At 43.9% G+C, this 18,830-nt stretch overlaps 1 protein-coding gene and 1 pseudogene across 2 annotated transcripts; one reads left to right on the top strand and one right to left on the bottom strand.

The window, feature by feature from the left end:
- Window positions 1-145: 145 nt before the first annotated feature.
- Window positions 146-1,985, bottom strand: LOC143607323 (D-galacturonate reductase pseudogene; annotated as a pseudogene). Its single transcript, XR_013148944.1, has 3 exons — window positions 1,573-1,985; window positions 477-720; window positions 146-358 (listed from the first exon to the last, which is right to left on the bottom strand). The product of XR_013148944.1 is annotated as a D-galacturonate reductase pseudogene (transcript).
- A 12,250-nt stretch (window positions 1,986-14,235) lies between these two features.
- On the top strand, window positions 14,236-16,112 carry LOC143607322 (uncharacterized). The gene is made up of 3 exons (XM_077082806.1): window positions 14,236-14,982; window positions 15,156-15,381; window positions 15,469-16,112. Exons 1-3 carry the CDS (start codon window positions 14,236-14,238, stop codon window positions 16,110-16,112), a joined length of 1,617 nt encoding a protein of 538 aa, XP_076938921.1.
- Window positions 16,113-18,830: the final 2,718 nt, after the last annotated feature.

Genomic DNA, 18,830 nt, shown 5'->3' with positions numbered 1-18,830 from the left:
TGACATGAACATAACATTAGCTTCTTACATTAAATAGGATAACATAGTTGAATATATATTAGAGTTAGATCATTGATTTTAAGTTTTTAACATCATAGTTCATGAATAAGTATATATTAATTAATTTCGAAATGGTGAGGTGATCCTATTCATGTCGCGGTGGTGTATATACATATACCTGAGCAGTAGTCTTCCCTTTGGACTTAGCAATATCTTGGAGAGCATCACATTCGACAACACTATTGTTTCCCCAAAAATTGCCGAATGAAGCTAGAGGCGAGTAGGCGGTGATGAGGATGTTATTCTTTTTGCAAAATTCATTGAGTTGTTTTTGCTGCCAACGAGGGTTCATCTCAACCTTCAAATTTGGTCCGTTCGTTAGTCATACAATTAATGGACTTAAAGATCAAATGTTAATATGTTGCCATGTCTAGAAAATAATATGATATGAGGTTTAAGAGTGGATGATCGATCACCTGGTTGACAGCAGGAGGAATTTTGGCAAACGAAAGAATGTCTTGAATCTTTTGAGAAGAGAAGTTACTGACACCGATGGATTTGGTAAGTCCGAGATTTTGACACTCCTCCATTGCTTCCCAAACGCCCTTGAGATCGATTGCGGTCACCAACTCCTTTGGAACCGGTATTTTGACATGCTCATAGTTAATTTTGATTGGCCAGTGTATCAGATAGAGATCCACATACTCTAGTCCCAAATTCCTACATTAATCCATGAACTGTCAATAGTTTATACATAGATTGTCCCAAATCCTTCATTAATATATAGCTAGGTTGTCCCTAGTTCCTATATTTATCCATAAACCGTGAATAGCTAATAACCAACATAACCGAACTGAAATACTGTACCAGTTAAAAGCCAACAACTTGTTTTGAGTTTTTCGAAAAACTGATTTTTCGATTCAGTTCAATTTTCAGTTTTGCAATCTAAACCGAAAAGGCCAAAAGAACCAAACTCATTGGAACAAAACAAAAAAAACGATTTTAAGTAATTTATATGAAATTAATAAATGGTAAAGTCCAAAATTTTAGTATTAGATATGTAAGAATCAATTATTCATTAATTTATAATAAAAATTAGGCACAAAAGCTAGCTTGAAGCCCAAATTCATTAGGCCATATGTATGGACGACTAATTAGGCGAATAGGGGCGCAAACACCGCCCCCTGGGCGAATTGTGGGGTGATAGGGGGGGGTATTTGTCGTTGGCGTTGTGCGTGTGATGTGTGTGTATATTATTATTATTATTATTATATATACATATAGGAGTACAACACCATTACACCTTCAAAACAAATACTTATCATTTGATGACTGGGCGTCACATGACGTAAATCGCCTCATTTTGTAGTCTCTCCACTACACATAGCCTTACTTGCATTGTTTATGTTCAACCCGAAATTTTCAAACCAAAATAATAAAACCAACAAAATGACTTTTTAGGCCCCTTATAAATACCGAAACAAATTTTTACATTTTAATCTGGTTTGAGCCTAAAAGTGTGTTGTATTTAACTATTCATATATAGATTTCAAAAAGCATGAAAGTTTTTACTGGAGGCTCTTCTTCAAGGCCGGTAAAACAAGATCACGCTCGTTCGAGTTACACCACAGCTTCGTCGTAACGAAAACCTCCTCTCGAGACTTCAAGAAACCCGCTTTCAAAGCTTCCGCAATGGCTTCCCCAACTGGTTTCTCGGTGCCGTAGAATGTGGCCGTGTCAAAGTGGCGATAACCGGCCTTGATGGCCTCAAGCACAGCCGCTTTCACCGCATCACCTGTTGCGGTCACAGTCCCGGTCCCCAACCCGATATGTGGAATGGGTCGTGGACCATCAGAAGAGGTTATTGTCATTGTGGGAATGCCTGTCATTGTTCTAGTTAAACTTTGTTTCTTTGGTTACATTTCATTTGCAAGTTGCATGTTGATATAGTGATGTTTGTTAATTTAAATAATGTTAATGGGGACGTATGCATGCCCACATGTCTTGATATTTTTGTAGACTAAATGATGGGTTCTGTTCAAATGAATGGTCGTCATGCATAATGACAAGAACACTTTCGTTAGACACATAACAACTACTGTGACCATCTTCAGTACTTTTTTATTTAAACCAAACACATCACCGTCGTATCAGCTTTCTTAAAAATCACAATTTTACTCCAACAATACACATTTATAAACCATCTTTACATTTCCACATTATCACTTACTTTTACATTTACTTTAAATAAGAATTTCACAATACTATATAATATTTTATTTTTATAGTTTTTATTTAAATAAATAGCAATATAACAAAATTTAGTAAAATAGATTAACTAAAATATAACAAATAGATAAACAAAAAAAATTACATAATTTACAATGGGGAAAATTCCCAAAATAAGTGTTTATAAAAACGTTTTTTAGGTTTTAGTTGTCATTTGCAAGAAATTCCCAAAATATGTATTATAATATAGTCGTGACAAGTAGTTTGTATAACCAATTAAAACTTGACACGTGTTTTTAAACTAACCATAACAAGCAGATTTACTAATCATTACTCGTCACGACTAAATAAGTTTTATGTCTCGTAATCAACGTCCATGAGTAATTCATAAGTTCTTTAGACGTGACGAGTAGATTGTAAGGTTAAACTAGTCGCGACGAGTTAACTACTAATAAGCTACTCATGTAGGGAATGCAAACCAACTAACTAGTCACCGCGACTAAATGACGTATGAATTACTCGTGGTCGTTGATTACGAGGCATAGAACTTATTTAATTGTGACGAGTAAATGATTAGTGAATCTGCTCATTACGGTTAATTTAAGAGCACGTGGCAAGTTTTAACTGGTTCTACAAACTACTCGTGTGTAATCATAAACTACTTGTCACGACTAGTTTATAATACCTATTTTGTGAGTTTCTTGCAAATGACACCTAAAACATGAAAAACGTTTTCATAAACGCTTATTTTGAGAATTTTCTCATTTTCTGTCTTTTTGTCCGTAACAGTTAAAACTTTACAAAAAGTCATTAAAATATGAAAGTTAGCAAAAAAAGAAAATAGGGAAAAAAGTCTAGTTAAAAAATAGCTAAATGGACAATTTTATATTTTTAATAAAATATGAGTTAAATTACCCATTTTATAAGTTATTATTAATAAAGCATATTGAAATGGTTAAACACGTAATATTTATCTTATAAAAAAAGTTTGTGGATTAAAGTTGCGTAAGTGATCAAATTTTAGGGAACAAAATGACATTTATTTATTTACTTTAAAACATTTTTATAAGTAACCTCCAAACCACATATTCTACCCCAACGACACTAACTAATATTAACTATAGTCTATACTTTGACAAGAGCTAGATTAAACCAACACTTTACTCCTAATTGGTTAATAATTATACCTTGTTAACTAAACTAATTTATATATAGGATAGTCATAAACTACATCAGTAAATAAATTCCAACAAATGTAACATGCATAAAACTTATAAAGACTTGTTTAGTAGTTATTGCTGTGTTATGCAATAGCTATATGTAAATAAGCATACAATAACAAACGGGTGATATACTGAAAAATATGCATAACATATTGTTTCTTCAATCAAGCTCTGCGTCGATCTCAGCCAATACATCGTTATGCTCAATCACAATTCTTTTATTCATATAAACAGCTCTGTGCTGAGGAACTTGGTCAATTTTGTTTAACTCCTCTTCGGTCAAAGACCAACCAAAGATGTCAAGGTTTTGCTTCATCCGCTCTGTGTTGAAGCTCTTAACAGTAATAAATGCACCTTGCTCAAATAACCATCTTAAAGAAATATGCATGTCAATACTTAAGCATCAGCACATGGGCTACCGCTGTTATATATAAGACATTTTGAAGAAACACTAATCGACCCCGGGCAGATTACGGATAATCTGGGGGTTAAATAGATGTTTCCCACGAGGGTTAGTTCCGGCAAAGATGGTTGTTCTGATGACCTGCAAAACAGACACCGTGAGCTCGTCACTGAGAAGGAGGGGTACCTCCTTGTGACCACCCTCCGGCGTGAGAATCAGACTAGATTGCTCTTGAATATAAGTGTATATTAAGAGAAATAGCTAGAGAGAAGATGATTATACCGTTCCAAGGTGTTGGAGTATTTATAGCCGAAGGTAGGTTTCCAAGCAGGTACAGCCGGCTGAATAGTATTCCTGTTCTACCAACTGTGGGCTACGCACGTGCCATGCTGATGGTTGGTGGATAGGCAGCGGCTGATAGTGACCAGGCCGGCTGTGTACTATTCCTTTTCCACCAACTGCAGGCTATGGACGTGCCCCGACAGGGGTTGGTGAGTAGGCAGCGGCTGATAGTGACTTTAAGTACTAGAGCGTGCTGCCCGTCGTACTGTTGTCAGTGAGCTGTCGCAGCTTTGGTCAGTTCTTTTGTCCATACCTTGGCAGGTACAGTACAAAAGATCCTCCAGTATCGTACGGACTAGCTCATTTGGGCGGGAGAATTCCCGGCTTTGGGCGGGAGTATTCCCGGCTTGCTCATTCCCTCTTCAGGTGACATTACTGAATTATTTGAGTTAGTGCCTTGTGCGTGTAGCCTTGCTGCGCGGGTAGCCTTCCCTGATGGCTAGTATCCGTAGCTGCGGGAACAGGCGGAGTACGTCACCATTGGGAGGCTTTTCCTGCGGGAACAGCTTGCGTACTGCGCGTAAGGACGTCGCGTCTCTGAGCATGGTTGGTCCTGCGGATCCAGTTGGTCTTTGCGCAGACGTCCCTCAGGAGTCTTGCGAGTTCAACTGCGCAGACGTCTCTTCGAGGTGAGTCTTGCGGGTCCAACTGCGCAGACGTCCCTGTTTAAGGTGAGTCTTGCGGGTCCAACCGCGCAGACGTCCCTGTTCAAGGTGAGTCTTGCGGGTCCAACTGGGCTCTGCTGGGACCTACCTCTTCAAGTCCCCCCAGTCCAATGTTCTTCTCATGAATTGTTAATGAGGTGAACTTTTGGACTTAAGCAAGGGGTTTTGAAAAGGGTTTAGTTTTAAGGTTTTCCATGGGGATTCTTCCCGCGGAAGTCCTAATGTCACGTGCAGAAATTCCCGACTTTTCTGCTTGATCTTTGGGTATGATGCGGGTAGGTCTGTAACCTCCTCGCAAGTCAGGAGCGTTGAGTTCCACTTGTGTAGATTCTCCATGAGGTTTTGGTAGTTTTGAACATAGTAATCAATTATGTTAAACAACCAATTCCATCTTGGAGCTTCAAACAATCTAGTTCTCAACGTTCCCGCTATGCGGGGATGTTATTTCCGTTTCCGCAAGCATGGCCCAGAAGATCCTTCTTGGTTTCAATTCCCTGCAGAGTGCTAAGTATGTGAAGGGTTTTGCCTTGACACTGTACCCGCAATCGTCTTATAGTTACTTTACTTCCAAGGTATTCCTGGCGTTAATTCCCTGCAGGTGCTAAGTATGTGAAAGGTTTTGCCTTGACACTGTACCCGCACCCGTCTTATAGTTACTTGGTTGCCGAGGTATTCTTGGCTTCAATTCCCAGCAGGTGAAGTATGTGAAGGGTTTTGCCTTGACACTGTACCCGCACCTGTCTTATAGTTACTTGGTTGCCAAGGTAAGGGGTATAGTCCCGCTTACTTTTGAATCTTTTTGAAATTCGAAGAGTTGGTGAAAGGATAAGAACAGTCCAACTGTTGAAGGGACGTCAGCGTGGTCTGACGGTTTCTTCCGACAGTTTCAGGACGTGCATGAAGTTATGGCGACGTGACAGTATATGGTCATTCCAGACGCTTTTTCAGGCGCTTGGGCGCAAGTTTTCGGGCGCGTGGCCGCGAAGTTTACGGCGCGCGTCCTGTCGACAGTTGTTGCCAGCTTGCATATTCCACGTGTCATAGTTTCATTGCACCTGCGCTTTTCCGTCTCTCCCGCATTAAATTCATCGCATTCATTGCGATGAGTATATAAAGGGAGGAGAGGATGCATCTCAATTCACAGTTTCACTTCTTCTTCTAAGCGATTTCCGGCGAATACTCTAACTTTTGTCGAGCATTCTCCTGAAATCGTTCTTCTTTCCATCTTCCAAAACATGTCTTCCATTCGTGATCCTGAGGCTATTGCCGAGGAGTCCGAAGTATACACCGAGAATCCGATGTCCGCGTCTGATAAGGATGATAAGAGTACTGCTGGCGAGTGCCAGTGTGCTCTTTCCGTCGACCTGTACCAGTACATCGTCAAGAAGTTCATGCTCGAGCCTTTCGAGCCTGAGTTTCCTGAGTCTCACCAGACGGTGTATGATGCCCCCAAGGGCAAGATAGGGGTGTATGCTGCATTCTTCGTCTATGGGAATCTGAAGTTCCCATTGACGAAGTTTGTGTACCGTGTTTTGGAGAGACACGGTGTACACCTAACGGAGGTGCACCCGATGGCGATCGCAAAGGTTCGCCATTTTGAATGGGGTGTGCCATATTCTGGGCGTTGAGCCCCGCGTCGACCGCCTGATGACCTTCTACTCTTGGAGGTGCATCCAGGGCTGGTATACCTTGGTCAATCGGATCAAGGGTTTGAAGATCTGCGCTACCGAGCGCAGTCTTCGTTCTTGGAAGCGGGAGTTTTTCTATGTCTCCGCTCGCGTCGTCCCCATTGCGATGACGTTTAAGAACGGGAGGGCGCTCCCTAGCCTTCACGCCTCCAATTACCAAGAGGCGGAATGGTTCGCCAAGATCTCCCAGATCCAGACTCCGATTTACCGCTTTGCGGAGTCTGGGATGGTGATGCTTGGGATGAGCCGGGTATGGAAGGATGCTGGGGCAGAGGCGCCACAGTTCCCATCGTCCTCGAATACGGTTTGAACTCTATCCCTTATGGTATGCTTCATATCTTTTTGCTGATTTAGGGTTTTTCTTCTAACTGCTTCTGTTTATTTTCAGAGGGGAACAATTTGCAATCGCTTCTGCAACCGCGTGAGAGCGGTGGTCCCGCTCGGCTGGGTACTCGTGCTCTCGACGAGAACGAGTTGCCCATCTTGGAGCAAACGGCGGATAGGTTCGTGGAGGTCTACCCGCCGGGCCACGAGATTTTGAGCGCCACGCGGCCGGGTAAGGGTTTCTTTAACCCCCGCCCACTCATATGCTCAAACCTCTGCTGGAATTCCTCTAATTTTGTCATCTTCTGATGAGGAATCCGCAGATGGTCCTTTCTTCGCGAGGAAGAAGAAAGCTGCCGGCGTGAAGGGCAAGGCGAAGGTTGCCTCCACTGCCGATCAGGGGAACCGGTCTGAGTCGGAGACCGAAAGTGAGGAGGCGGAGGGGAATCCTGGTGGTGGTGAGACAACTGTCTCGGAGGTTGAGACAGCTGTCACCTCCGATCCGCCCAGTACGACGACGGTGACCGGCGTGAGGAGGCCGGCTCCCTCGGGTTCGTCCCCGCCTATCAGAACCTTCAAGCTCAAGAAAACTCGTAAGTGTAAATTAATCTTACCCGCAATTCTTTCCGCCATTGTTTTTAATATCTCGTCTTCATGCAGGCGTGGATGCTACCGCATTCCAGAGTGGAGCGGGGAGGAGCGTCTCTCGACCCATGACGGTAGGTTTGGTCAACCTACCCGAGGCGGTGACCCAGGCGGCCGCGCCTGTTTCAAGTGTTGGTTCAGTTGCTCATTCTGTTGAGGCAACTGTTCCAACTGTAACATCATCCCCGCCGGCTGTCAGTGTGATCTTCACGGAATCCTTCACTGAGCCGGCGGTGATTGTTTCCGCGGGCTCCTCCGCAGCGGCGGCCACGGTTGTGAGTTCACCTCCAGTGAGTTCACCTCCGATGGTCTCTACCGCGGCGGCTTCAACCGTGCCTCCGGCACCGGCGACTACCTCGTCCCCGGCCGGTTCAGCAGGTATGTTCGGGGCTTCTAGCCAATCTCTGCCTCCTTCCCATCTGCCTGACCTCTTGGATGGTTATCCGTTAGGTTCGGGTGATGGGTTTGGCGGCTACCGGCCTGTTGTCGACCCTACAGGTGCGTAGGGTTATTTTGGCCTTTTTATATTTTTATCATCTTTTTCTAACTGCTTTTTGTTTTTGCAGTGTCGGATTCGAATGAGGTGTATGTTCCACGGTGGAACATCCGCCGGGGAACAACCCTTCGGACGGCTGTGGACTGCGTCGAGTGGGCGCGTCACGCGGCCCCAAGTGGCGCGTTGGGGGAAGCCATGTCTAGCTACCAGGAGGGTAGGCTGAAAAATGAGCTTCGGATTCTCCTTGCCCGGATGCAGCTCGAGTTGCTTTGTCGTGAAAACGACAAGTTAAAGGCTGCGCGTATCCAAGAAGTGGCTCAGGCGCGGGCTATCCGGGAGAACAGGAGACTTTCCGCAATTGCTGCGGAGAAGGAAAAGGCCTTCAAGGCCCTCGAGGTTGAAGTGCAGGCCCGGCTCGAGGCCCTTTCCCAGGCTACCCAAGCTGTTAACGAACAGCTTCGGTTGGCTAAGGAAACTGCGCGGAACGCGACCGAGAGGGCCACCAAGGCTGAAGCCGTTGCTGAACCTCTGCACGCCGAAAATGAGGAGCTTAAAGCCAAACTAGAGAGGCTTCAGCAGGCTCATGATGCTTTGGCTATGGAAGACGCCAAGAAGCTCCAAGAGATCTTGGATCAGAGGGGTATGCTTGACCACACTGAGCGTAAGCTAAAGGGCGTTGAAGAGGCTGCTGCTAAGGAAGTGTTGCTTGCCAACCTTAACAAGAATGAAACCAAACGCGCCCGTAACCAAGCTCAAGCTGCCCTCCCGGAGGCTCTGATCACCAAGGAATGGCTTCTACGAGAAGCGTTGTCGCAGGTATGCGTAGCTTCATAATATCTTTACGCTTTTCTTTGTACTTAGAAAAGGTTTTGATACTTTGTATTTTTTCTTGTTGTAGGTTGTGCATCGGATCTTCACGAACACATCTTATGACGATGCCATGAGCGCAGCCCTCAACGCTTCCCATGAGGATGGGGAAAAGGCTGGTTTTCTGCTTGGTCTGGGGTTTGTTGAGAAGGGCATCCCGCCTTCCAACTTCCCTCTTTATGATGTGGACACCGAAGCTGCCTATGACCAAGCAGTGAACCAGTATGCTGCCTTCCCGCATCCGGTGGTGGAGAAGGTGAACAAAATTGCTGCTGCTGATGATGGGCTAACCATTCTCAAGACTTTCCTTGAACCGCCACAGCCAACTGATGGTGCGGGTACAAGTGGGTTTGGAGGGAGTGGTCCTGAAGTTTAAACCTTGAGATCCCTTCCCACCGTTAGGATAGATTTATATTTCTGTAGGCGGGTAGATACCCGGCCATTGTAATGTTTGAATTTTTTATGAAATATAAATGTTTGTGCGGGTAGGACCGCCAATTTCACTGGATGACTTGCTTTATAAACGTTATATGACTTGCTCATGCATATTATAGCTTAATTTGGCACTTGTTTTGCCGCATAAACAATATATGATTCGCTCGTGCATACTTTAGTTTAACAGCAATTTTCCAAGTGTTTTGAATAAGTTAACCGTTCGACGCGCGGTTGTCAATAGGTTAGTGTTCAGTTTCCTCTATCATGATTGTGCGGGTAGGACCGTCACTTTCATTTAGTGGGATGACCAGACTTTACCTATAACTGACCTGCGTGAAGGTTTGCCGTTTTTTGTGTTTATGCGGGTTTTGCCGCCGTCCACACGCAACGACGTCTCCACTTATTTATGCGGTGAATACCGGCATATCAGTGTTTTGAATAAGTTAAACCTTTCGGCGCGCAGCTGTCAATAGGTTAAAGTTCAGTTTCCTCTATCATGATTGTGCGGATAGGACCGGCACTTTCATTTAGTGGGATGACCAAACTTTACCTATAACTGACCTGCGTGAAGGTTGTCATCTGTTTGAAATTTTTGCCGTTTTTTGTGTTTATGCGGGTTTTGCCGCTGTCCACACGCAACGACTTACTTCCCCACTTATTTATGCGGTGAATACCGGCATATCAGTGTGGAAAGTTTATAAATGTAAGATCATCAGCGTCAATGTGATAAGGAGAATCATTTCCATTAGAAGTGGCTCTGGGCCTTTTCTTTACAAGTTTGGAATTGATCTACATGCAGCCTGTGTAATTGAGCTCCCTTCCATGTTCTTGGGATGGGAGTGTCATCGAGCCTTTCGAGCCGATATGCACTTGGTTCGGAATCTCGTTGTTTACGCAGTATGTAGTCTCCAACATTGAAGCTGCAGTTTCATTCGTGTTTTTCCCAACTGGGGTTCAACACGCATTAGCCTGCTCAGCGTTCATTACGCCACGAGGTGCGTGAGCGTCCCATCTCTGACAAATGCTTCGACGATGTCCTTCAAGTCTAAGCATTCCTCGGTGGTGTGGCCTCTTGTCCTGTGGAAGTCACAGAATTTGCTTTGATCAGCGTTTGGACGCTGTCGGATAATTGAAGCCTCTGGCCATGGGAGCCTCTCAGTGGCGAATATGTCGGTGACGCTTTTGGTGAGTGGCGTCCATCTGGAGTTCCGGTTCGACGACTGCATGTTGTCCTTTCCGCCTAACCGAGGGTGCGAGCCGGATGAGGTGTCAAAGTTTACCCTTGACTGCCAAATAACTAGCTTCCTCTTTTTGTTTAGTCGGGCGGTAAGGACGTTGTTTTCTCTTGTTTTCTGGGTGTAGAGGTTTGTGCTTTGGGGAAGATCTCTACCCAGTTGCTTTTCCGTTTCCGCGAAGCGTTTAGCTGCTGTCATGATGGAATCCCATGTGGATGGCATGCCGTCTTTACCCTTTAAGGTGCGGATGAGCTCTGGATCTTTCGCGCCCTGGATGAAAGCAGCGCGAACAAGATCTTCTCTAATAGCGCCCATACTCAGCTTCTTTGAGTTGAAGTGAGTGATGAAGTCTAGCAAAGATTCATCTTCCTCTCGGATGCAGTTGAGGATCGTCCATTGTTCTTCGGTGTACTTTCTTTGTTGACTGAAGTGTTGGCTGAACTTCTGTTGGAAGTCTGCCCAATCGTAGATGTGGTGAACCGGTAGACGGTCAAACCACGCTCTAGCCGCTCCAACCAGCGTCATCTGGAACATATAACACCACGTGGGTTCCGTCCAGTTGCTGACGGTTGCCCCCGCTATGAATCTGTTCAAATGATCGTCTGGGTCGGATATACCATCATAAGTGCCGATGTTGGACATCTGTTTGGCACTTCTCGAGGCGATTGCTTCCACAATGTCCCTTGCAAACTTAGACGTTCCCGCATTTGCAGCAGTTGGTCTAAAGGTTTTGGAGAAGTCACGTGGGTTTCCTTCCGCGTTCCTTGGTTTGAAGGTTTCTTCGAAATTCCTTCTCGGTTGGAAGTCCGTTTCCTTACGCTTCCCTTTCGCTCTATGGCGAGGGTTTGCGTCGGTGTCGGATTCCTCCCGATCATCGTCCGAGTATTCGCACTCACTGCTCATGTTGAGCTGTTGTCGAGTGCTTCCAAATTCGTCAGCCTGTTGGATGGAACGTAGGCGTTCGTCCAACTCAGCTTGGAATTCCTTCTGACGTGCTTCCGCCCACGCTTTAACTTGTTCAAGTGTTTGGCGGGGGAGCCTCGTCTGTTGTCTTTCCGCCTGGGTATCAATGAATCCCAGGGGATGATTGTTTACTGCACTTGCCCCGGCTCGGGTAACCGGGGTAGTGTTCGTAAAATTTACTGCACTTGCCCCGGCTTGGGTAACCGGGGTAGTGTTCGTAAATATTTTGTACTCGCCGGTGTTCCCCCCAGTAGCTGGGGTTGTGGTTACCGGGGTTTCTTGGTCACTCGCTGGCCTTGGGACCGGATTAACTTTAACCATCTTTCCAGAAGTTTTGAAAAAACTGAAAAAGAATAAGTTCTAGCTTTTATGCACGGATGGCGCCAATGAAGAAACACTAATCGACCCCGGGTAGATTACGGATAATCTGGGGGTTAAATAGATGTTTCCCACGAGGGTTAGTTCCGGCAAAGATGGTTGTTCTGATGACCTGCAAAACAGACACCGTGAGCTCGTCACTGAGAAGGGGGGGTACCTCCTTGTGACCTCCCTCCGGCGTGGGAATCAGACTAGATTGCTCTTGAATATAAGTGTATATTAAGAGAAATAGCTAGAGAGAAGATGATGATACCATTCCAAAGTGTTGGAGTATTTATAGCCGAAGGTAGGTTTGCAAGCAGGTACAGCCGGCTGAATAGTATTCCTGTTCTACCAACTGTGGGCTACGCACGTGCCATGCTGATGGTTGGTGGATAGGCAGCGGCTGATAGTGACCAGGCCGGCTGTGTACTATTCCTTTTCCACCAACTGCAGGCTATGGACGTGCCCCGACAGGGGTTGGTGAGTAGGCAGCGGCTGATAGTGACTTTAAGTACTAGAGCGTGCTGCCCGTCGTACTGTTGTCAGTGAGCTGTCGCAGCTTTGGTCAGTTCTTTTGTCCATACCTTGGCAGGTACAGTACAAAAGATCCTCCAGTATCGTACGGACTGGCTCATTTGGGCGGGAGAATTCCCGGCTTTGGGCGGGAGTATTCCCGGCTTGCTCATTCCCTCTTCAGGTGACATTACTGAATTATTTGAGTTAGTGCCTTGTGCGTGTAGCCTTGATGCGCGGGTAGCCTTCCCTGATGGCTAGTATCCGTAGCTGCGGGAACAGGCGGAGTACGTCACCATTGGGAGGCTTTTCCTGCGGGAACAGCTTGCGTACTGCGCGTAAGGACGTCGCGTCTCTGAGCATGGTTGGTCCTGCGGATCCAGTTGGTCTTTGCGCAGACGTCCCTCAGGAGTCTTGCGAGTTCAACTGTGCAGACGTCTCTTCGAGGTGAGTCTTGCGGGTCCAACTGCGCAGACGTCCCTGTTTAAGGTGAGTCTTGCGGGTCCAACCGCGCAGACGTCCCTGTTCAAGGTGAGTCTTGCGGGTCCAACCGCGCAGACGTCCCTGTTCAAGGTGAGTCTTGCGGGTCCAACTGGGCTCTACTGGGACCTACCTCTTCACATTTGATGCGAAATTAATTGTTTTTAACTTCATAATAAATGTATTGTTATTAAATAAAGAAAGTTTGACTAACAGAAAGTGAAGCTAAGCCACTGTCTTTCCTTTGGACTTAGCAATATCTTGAAGAACATCACATTTCATGACACGGTTGTGTCCCCATGTAAACGGGGAACAAGCAGCTATGATAATGTCATTCTCTTTGCAAAATCTATTGAGGTTTTCTGATGCTAAATTGGGTTCATCTCAACCTTTAACAAAGTAAATGAAGTTAATTAGTACCTGTTGGAAATTTCGGTTAAAGGCCGTTACTTAGCGTGCAAGGTTAAGTAACGAGATTTAAGGAGTGGATAACTATAAACAATTAAATGTGTTTAGATTTAATTGTTAGTATAATTATCAAGTCCTATTATTTAGCAATCCTAGTTGTAGTCTAAACGTGATATGTTAGATTATAAATACCCGTGCTTTGGGGTTAGAGATTGTAATCGTATAATCAGATAATTGAGTTTTGTGAAGTTTCTCAATAATAATATTCGTGTTTGGGTGTTTGCCAAATTAACGAGTGCGTGTTTCTGATTATAACCTGGTACCAATTCCATTAATTGGTATCAGAGCGTTGTTAATCGACATACCTCTGGGAACCGGCGTGAAGGTCGGACCTGTGCAATTGAAGGAGGAGTAACCTGTGACGTGAAGGATCTCCGGCCGACAATTGTAATTGTTGTTCAATCCCTGTGACGTAAAGAGGAACAGCAGCAAGCAACAATCGATTATCGGATTGAGGGACCGAGCCTAGGGTTTCTTCAATCATCAATCGAAGTTTGTGTTGAAGTTGGTAACCTGCAACTCCGTTCACCTGCGACGTGAGGGTTTCGGGCAGCAACTTACCTACGACGTGATTGAAGTTGGTAACATGACTGAAAAATTATTATTATTATTGTTTGCTTGTTGAAGCAGCTAGCAAGTGGTTGTGAAGAAAAACAAAAAGGAAGCCAAAAATTATTATTACTGTTTGTTCGGTGGTGTGTGTGAAATACAAATAGAACCCTTTAAATGTCAAAGGGGTTTTCATCTTTGTGTGGACAGAAGGCACGAAAGCAAACAAAAAGATAATTTGAAGGTTATTAAATATATATTTTGTTTCTTTATAGCAAGCATACAAACTTTATTTGACCATTGAATCAACATCACGGGATTTTTCGGTAACCTACAGCCGTAAAATCAAGATGGGTGACGCGAACCAAGCGAAAAAGGAGACGATCTCCGGGTCGTTTCAGTGTCCGCGTTTGACGAAAACAAACTACACGATTTGGAGTATGCATATGGAGGTTATTTTTGGGATTCATGGAGTTTGGGATGTGATTGACCCGGACTCTAATGACGCGAAGCAAAATAACATCGCGAAGGCGCTTCTGTTTCAGTCGATTCCCGAGGAACAGATACTTCAAATCGGTAATTTTAAATTGGCAAAAGAGATGTGGGATGCCATAAAGTCAAGAAATATGGGTGCGGAACGTGTGAAGGGTGCTAGACTTCATACGTTAATACGTGAATTTGACGGTATGATGATGAAAGAAACTGAAACCATTGACGAGTACGCCTCGAGAATAACCGCGATCTCTTCTAAAGCAGCCACACTTGGACAACCGTATGAAGAAAGGAAGCTAGTCCAGAAATTCTTCACAAGCCTGCTGAGCCGGTTTATCCAAGTTGTAGCATCCCTCGAGCAAGTGTTAGACCTTAAAACAGTCGGTTTTGAGGATGTTGTTGGGAGGTTAAAGACTTATGAGGAGCGTATAAAAGGACACGTATTGCATTCTGAAGAAGGTAAACTTTTGTTTAATAATTCTGAATCCTCTTCGAGTTCGAATCGGTTTTTACGCGAATCAAGTGGGGGCGCGGGAAAGGTTCGAATCGAGGACGTGGTATCGGATGTGGTGGTGGACGTGGGAGTCAGAACCGTGGTTCATAAGGTAGGTCCAACGAAGGGTATAAACAAAAGGGTAAAAAGGATTACTCGGAAGTTCAATGCTTTCGTTGTGATGAATTTGGTCACTTCGTTTCGAGGTGTCCGTTACGAAGGAAAGAAAGACAAGCACATTTTGCCGAAGCAAAAGAAAAAGACTTGTCCCTCTATATGGTGCAGTGCGTTCAAGAAAAAGTGTACTTGAATGAACAGAAGGTTATACCAAAAGATTACGAGGGTGGTTCGAACGAACAAGACTTGTGGTATTTGGATAACGGTGCGAACAACCATATGACGGGTAATTTATCCTTTTTCTCTGAGTTAAATAAGCGTATTGGTGGCAAAGTTAAATTTGGAGATGGGTCTTATGTTGATATTTGCGGGAAAGGGTCGATATTGCTAGTCGGTAAAACGGGGGAGCAACAATTATTGACCGATATTTATTAAATTCCTAGTTTACAAAGTAATATTATTAGTCTTGGGCAAGCAACAGAAAGTGGTTGTGATATTCGTATGAAAGATGATTACTTGTTAATGTATGATGATCAAGGAAAATTGTTGATGCGGGTTACTCGATCCAAGAATCGTCTTTATACGATTAAATTAAAGACGGGGAAACCCGTGTGTTTACAAGCCCGGATTGATAATGAGAATTGGCTTTGGCACGCGAGATTAGGACACCTAAATTTCGAGTCTATGAAACAAATGGTGAAAAATAATATGGTCATTGGAATGCCAAAAGTTGATCAAGAAAATCAAATTTGTGACTCGTGCTTAGTTGGGAAGCAAACGAGGAAACCGTTTCCGAAGTCGGCGACTTTTAGAGCAACCCGAGCGTTGGAACTAATCCATGGAGATTTATGTGGGCCCATTATTCCTAGTACCATAGCCGGAAATAGGTACGTGTTCGTCTTGATAGATGATTTTTCTCTTTTCATGTGGACTTTTCTGTTGAAGGAAAAAAGTGAAGCTTTCGACACCTTCAAGCGATTTAAAGTCATGGTGGAAGCGGAAAATAGTGAGAAAATCAAGACGTTTCGAACCGATCGAGGGGGAGAATTTACTTCTCGTGAATTCAATCGGTTCTCTGAAAACGAGGGTTTTATTCGGCATTTAACCGCTCCATATACACTTTAACAAAACGGTGTTGTCGATAGGCGGAACCGCACAATATTGGATATGACTCGGAGCATATTAAAAGCGAGACAAGTTCCGAATTATATGTGGGGTGAAGCGGTGAGGCATTCAACCGACGTGATTAATAAAATTCCAACTCGAGCGTTGAAAGACAAAACACCGTATGATATGTTAAAGCGAAAGAAACCGGATCTTAAATTTCTTAAAGTTTTTGGATGTGTTGCGTATTCAAAAATAGTTGCGGGAAATATTAAGAAGTTAGACGATCGTTCGAATCGTTTAGTTTATCTCGGGAGTGAGAAAGGTTCGGCGGCGTATCGTTTATACAATCCATCGACTAGAAAAATTGTTGTGAGTCGAGCGGGTGACACGGTGTTTGATGAAAAGCAAAGTTGGAATTGGGGTAAAAGTACCGAAACAATCGATGAGGAGGATCGAGCACCTGGCATGTTTTGGGTTAACTTTGGTGATGAAATTGACACCAGAGAAGGAACCGTTAATGCTGAAAACATCGGGTCGAACCTTGAGTCAAACTCTACGAGTTCAAGTGGTGACGGGGGTGAAGAAGACGATGAAGAACTGATAGTCAAAAATGCTCCAACAAGCCCGGCTAGTACAAGCAACACGGCTACACCTGAGCCGGCTGTTCGGAGATCATCTCGAGCCACGGTTACCCCGGTACATTTTAATGATTATGTCTTGAATTCGAGTATAATTGATGACGATTTTTAATTGCTTGCTGATGATGAACCGGTTTGTTTTGATGATGCAAAATCGAAACCGGAGTGGGTGAAAGCAATGCGTATCGAGATTGACTCGATAAATAAAAATAATACGTGGACGTTGACTGAGTTACCACGTGGTGTAAAGGCGATTGGTTTAAATTGGGTTTTCAAGGTTAAAAGAAACGCGGATGGCTCGCTTAATAAACACAAGGCGAGACTCGTGGCAAAGGGTTATGTTCAGCAACCCGGAGTCGATTTTGATGAGGTTTTCGCACCAGTGGCTAGACTCAAAACGGTTCGTTTATTGTTATCTCTCGCAGCGAATCTGGGAATTGCATCACCTTGATGTCAAATCCGCGTTCCTACATGGCGAGCTAAAAGAACAAGTTTTTGTTTCTCAACCGCTTGGTTTTGTTAAAAAGGGTGAAGAGCACAAAGTATACAAATTATCCAAAGCGTTGTACGGCTTAAAGCAAGCTCCGAGGGCGTGGAATACAAAGTTGAACGGTATTTTGTTAAATTTGAAGTTTCACCGGTGCATAGAAGAACAAGCGGTATACCGAAAGAAAATTGGAGCCGATCTCTTAATAGTCGGTGTGTACGTTGACGACTTAATCGTGACGGGTTCCAATTTAAACTTAATAATGGAGTTTAAGCGCGAGATGGCTTTAAACTTTGAGATGTCGGATTTGGGAAAGCTAACTTATTATCTCGGAATTGAAGTTTCACAAAGTAAGGATGGGATAAAAATTAAGCAAGAAGCGTATGCGAAGAAAATTTTAGCAGAAGCGGGAATGGAGATTTGCAATCCTGCTCAAATTCCATTGGATCCGAGTATAAAAGTTTCTAAATTTGAAGACAAAGAAGATTTTGATGCTACGAGATATCGAAAGATTGTCGGGTGTCTCCGGTACCATTTACAAACTCGTCCCGACTTGGCGTATTCAGTCGGAGTCGTAAGCCGGTACATGCAAAGCCCGAAGCAATCTCATGCAACTCTTATAAAGCAAATTCTTTGTTATATTCAAGGTACTCTCAGTTTTGGTATTTCTTACACTCGTGGGAAAAACGTGTTACTTGGTTATAGTGATAGTAGCCATAACATTGACCAAGACGATGGCAGAAGCACTACGGGGCACGTGTTTTATCTTGGGTCTTCACCAATTACTTGGTGTTCTCAGAAACAGTGTACGGTTGCACTCTCATCGTGTGAAGCAGAGTACATGGCGGCAAGCGCAGCCGCGTGTCAGGCAGTTTGGCTAAGAGACTTGATAAGTGAGTTATTCGACAAGGAAATTCAAGCAGTGGTGTTACGTATCGATAATACATCAGCGATAGCACTTGTGAAGAATCCGGTTTTCCATGGAAGGACCAAACACATTAAATCTCGGTTTCACTACATTCGAGAATGTGTTGATCGTGAAGAAGTAAGTGTCGAGCATGTTAGTGGTTTTAAGCAATGTGCCGATATCTTGACGAAGGCTCTTGGGAGAATCACATTCAAGGAGATGCGAGAATTACTTGGAGTTGAAGACTTGTCGGTTTCGAGTTCGAAATTCCGGGGGTGATTGTTGGGAATTTCGGTTAAAGGCCATTACTTGGCGTGCAAGGTTAAGTAACGGGATTTAAGGAGTGGATAACTATAAACAATTAAATGTGCTTAGATTTAATTGTTAGTATAATTATCATGTCCTATTATTTAGCAATCCTAGTTGTAGTCTAAACGTGATTGGTTAGATTATAAATACCCGTGCTTTGGGGTTAGAGATTGTAATCGTATAATCAGGTAATTGAGTTTTGTGAAGTTTCTCAATAATAATATTCGTGTTTGGGTGTTAGCCAAATTAACGAGTGCGTGTTTCTGATTATAACCTGGTACCAATTCTATTAGTACCACCATTTTGAATATTTTTTTTACCTAAATTAGAGAAACAAAGGATACTCTAATCTTATTATTGTTCATTGTTTAGATAAATTGAAATAACTATGAAAA

Source organism: Bidens hawaiensis, unplaced genomic scaffold (assembly GCF_021521415.1).
Source record: "Bidens hawaiensis isolate Kalapana, Puna unplaced genomic scaffold, B.hawaiensis_p1.1 tig00081168_1, whole genome shotgun sequence".
Classification (NCBI taxonomy): Eukaryota; Viridiplantae; Streptophyta; class Magnoliopsida; order Asterales; family Asteraceae; genus Bidens; species Bidens hawaiensis.
The sequence above is the reverse complement of the archived record's forward strand: the minus strand, read 5'-3'. Positions and strand labels throughout refer to the sequence as shown.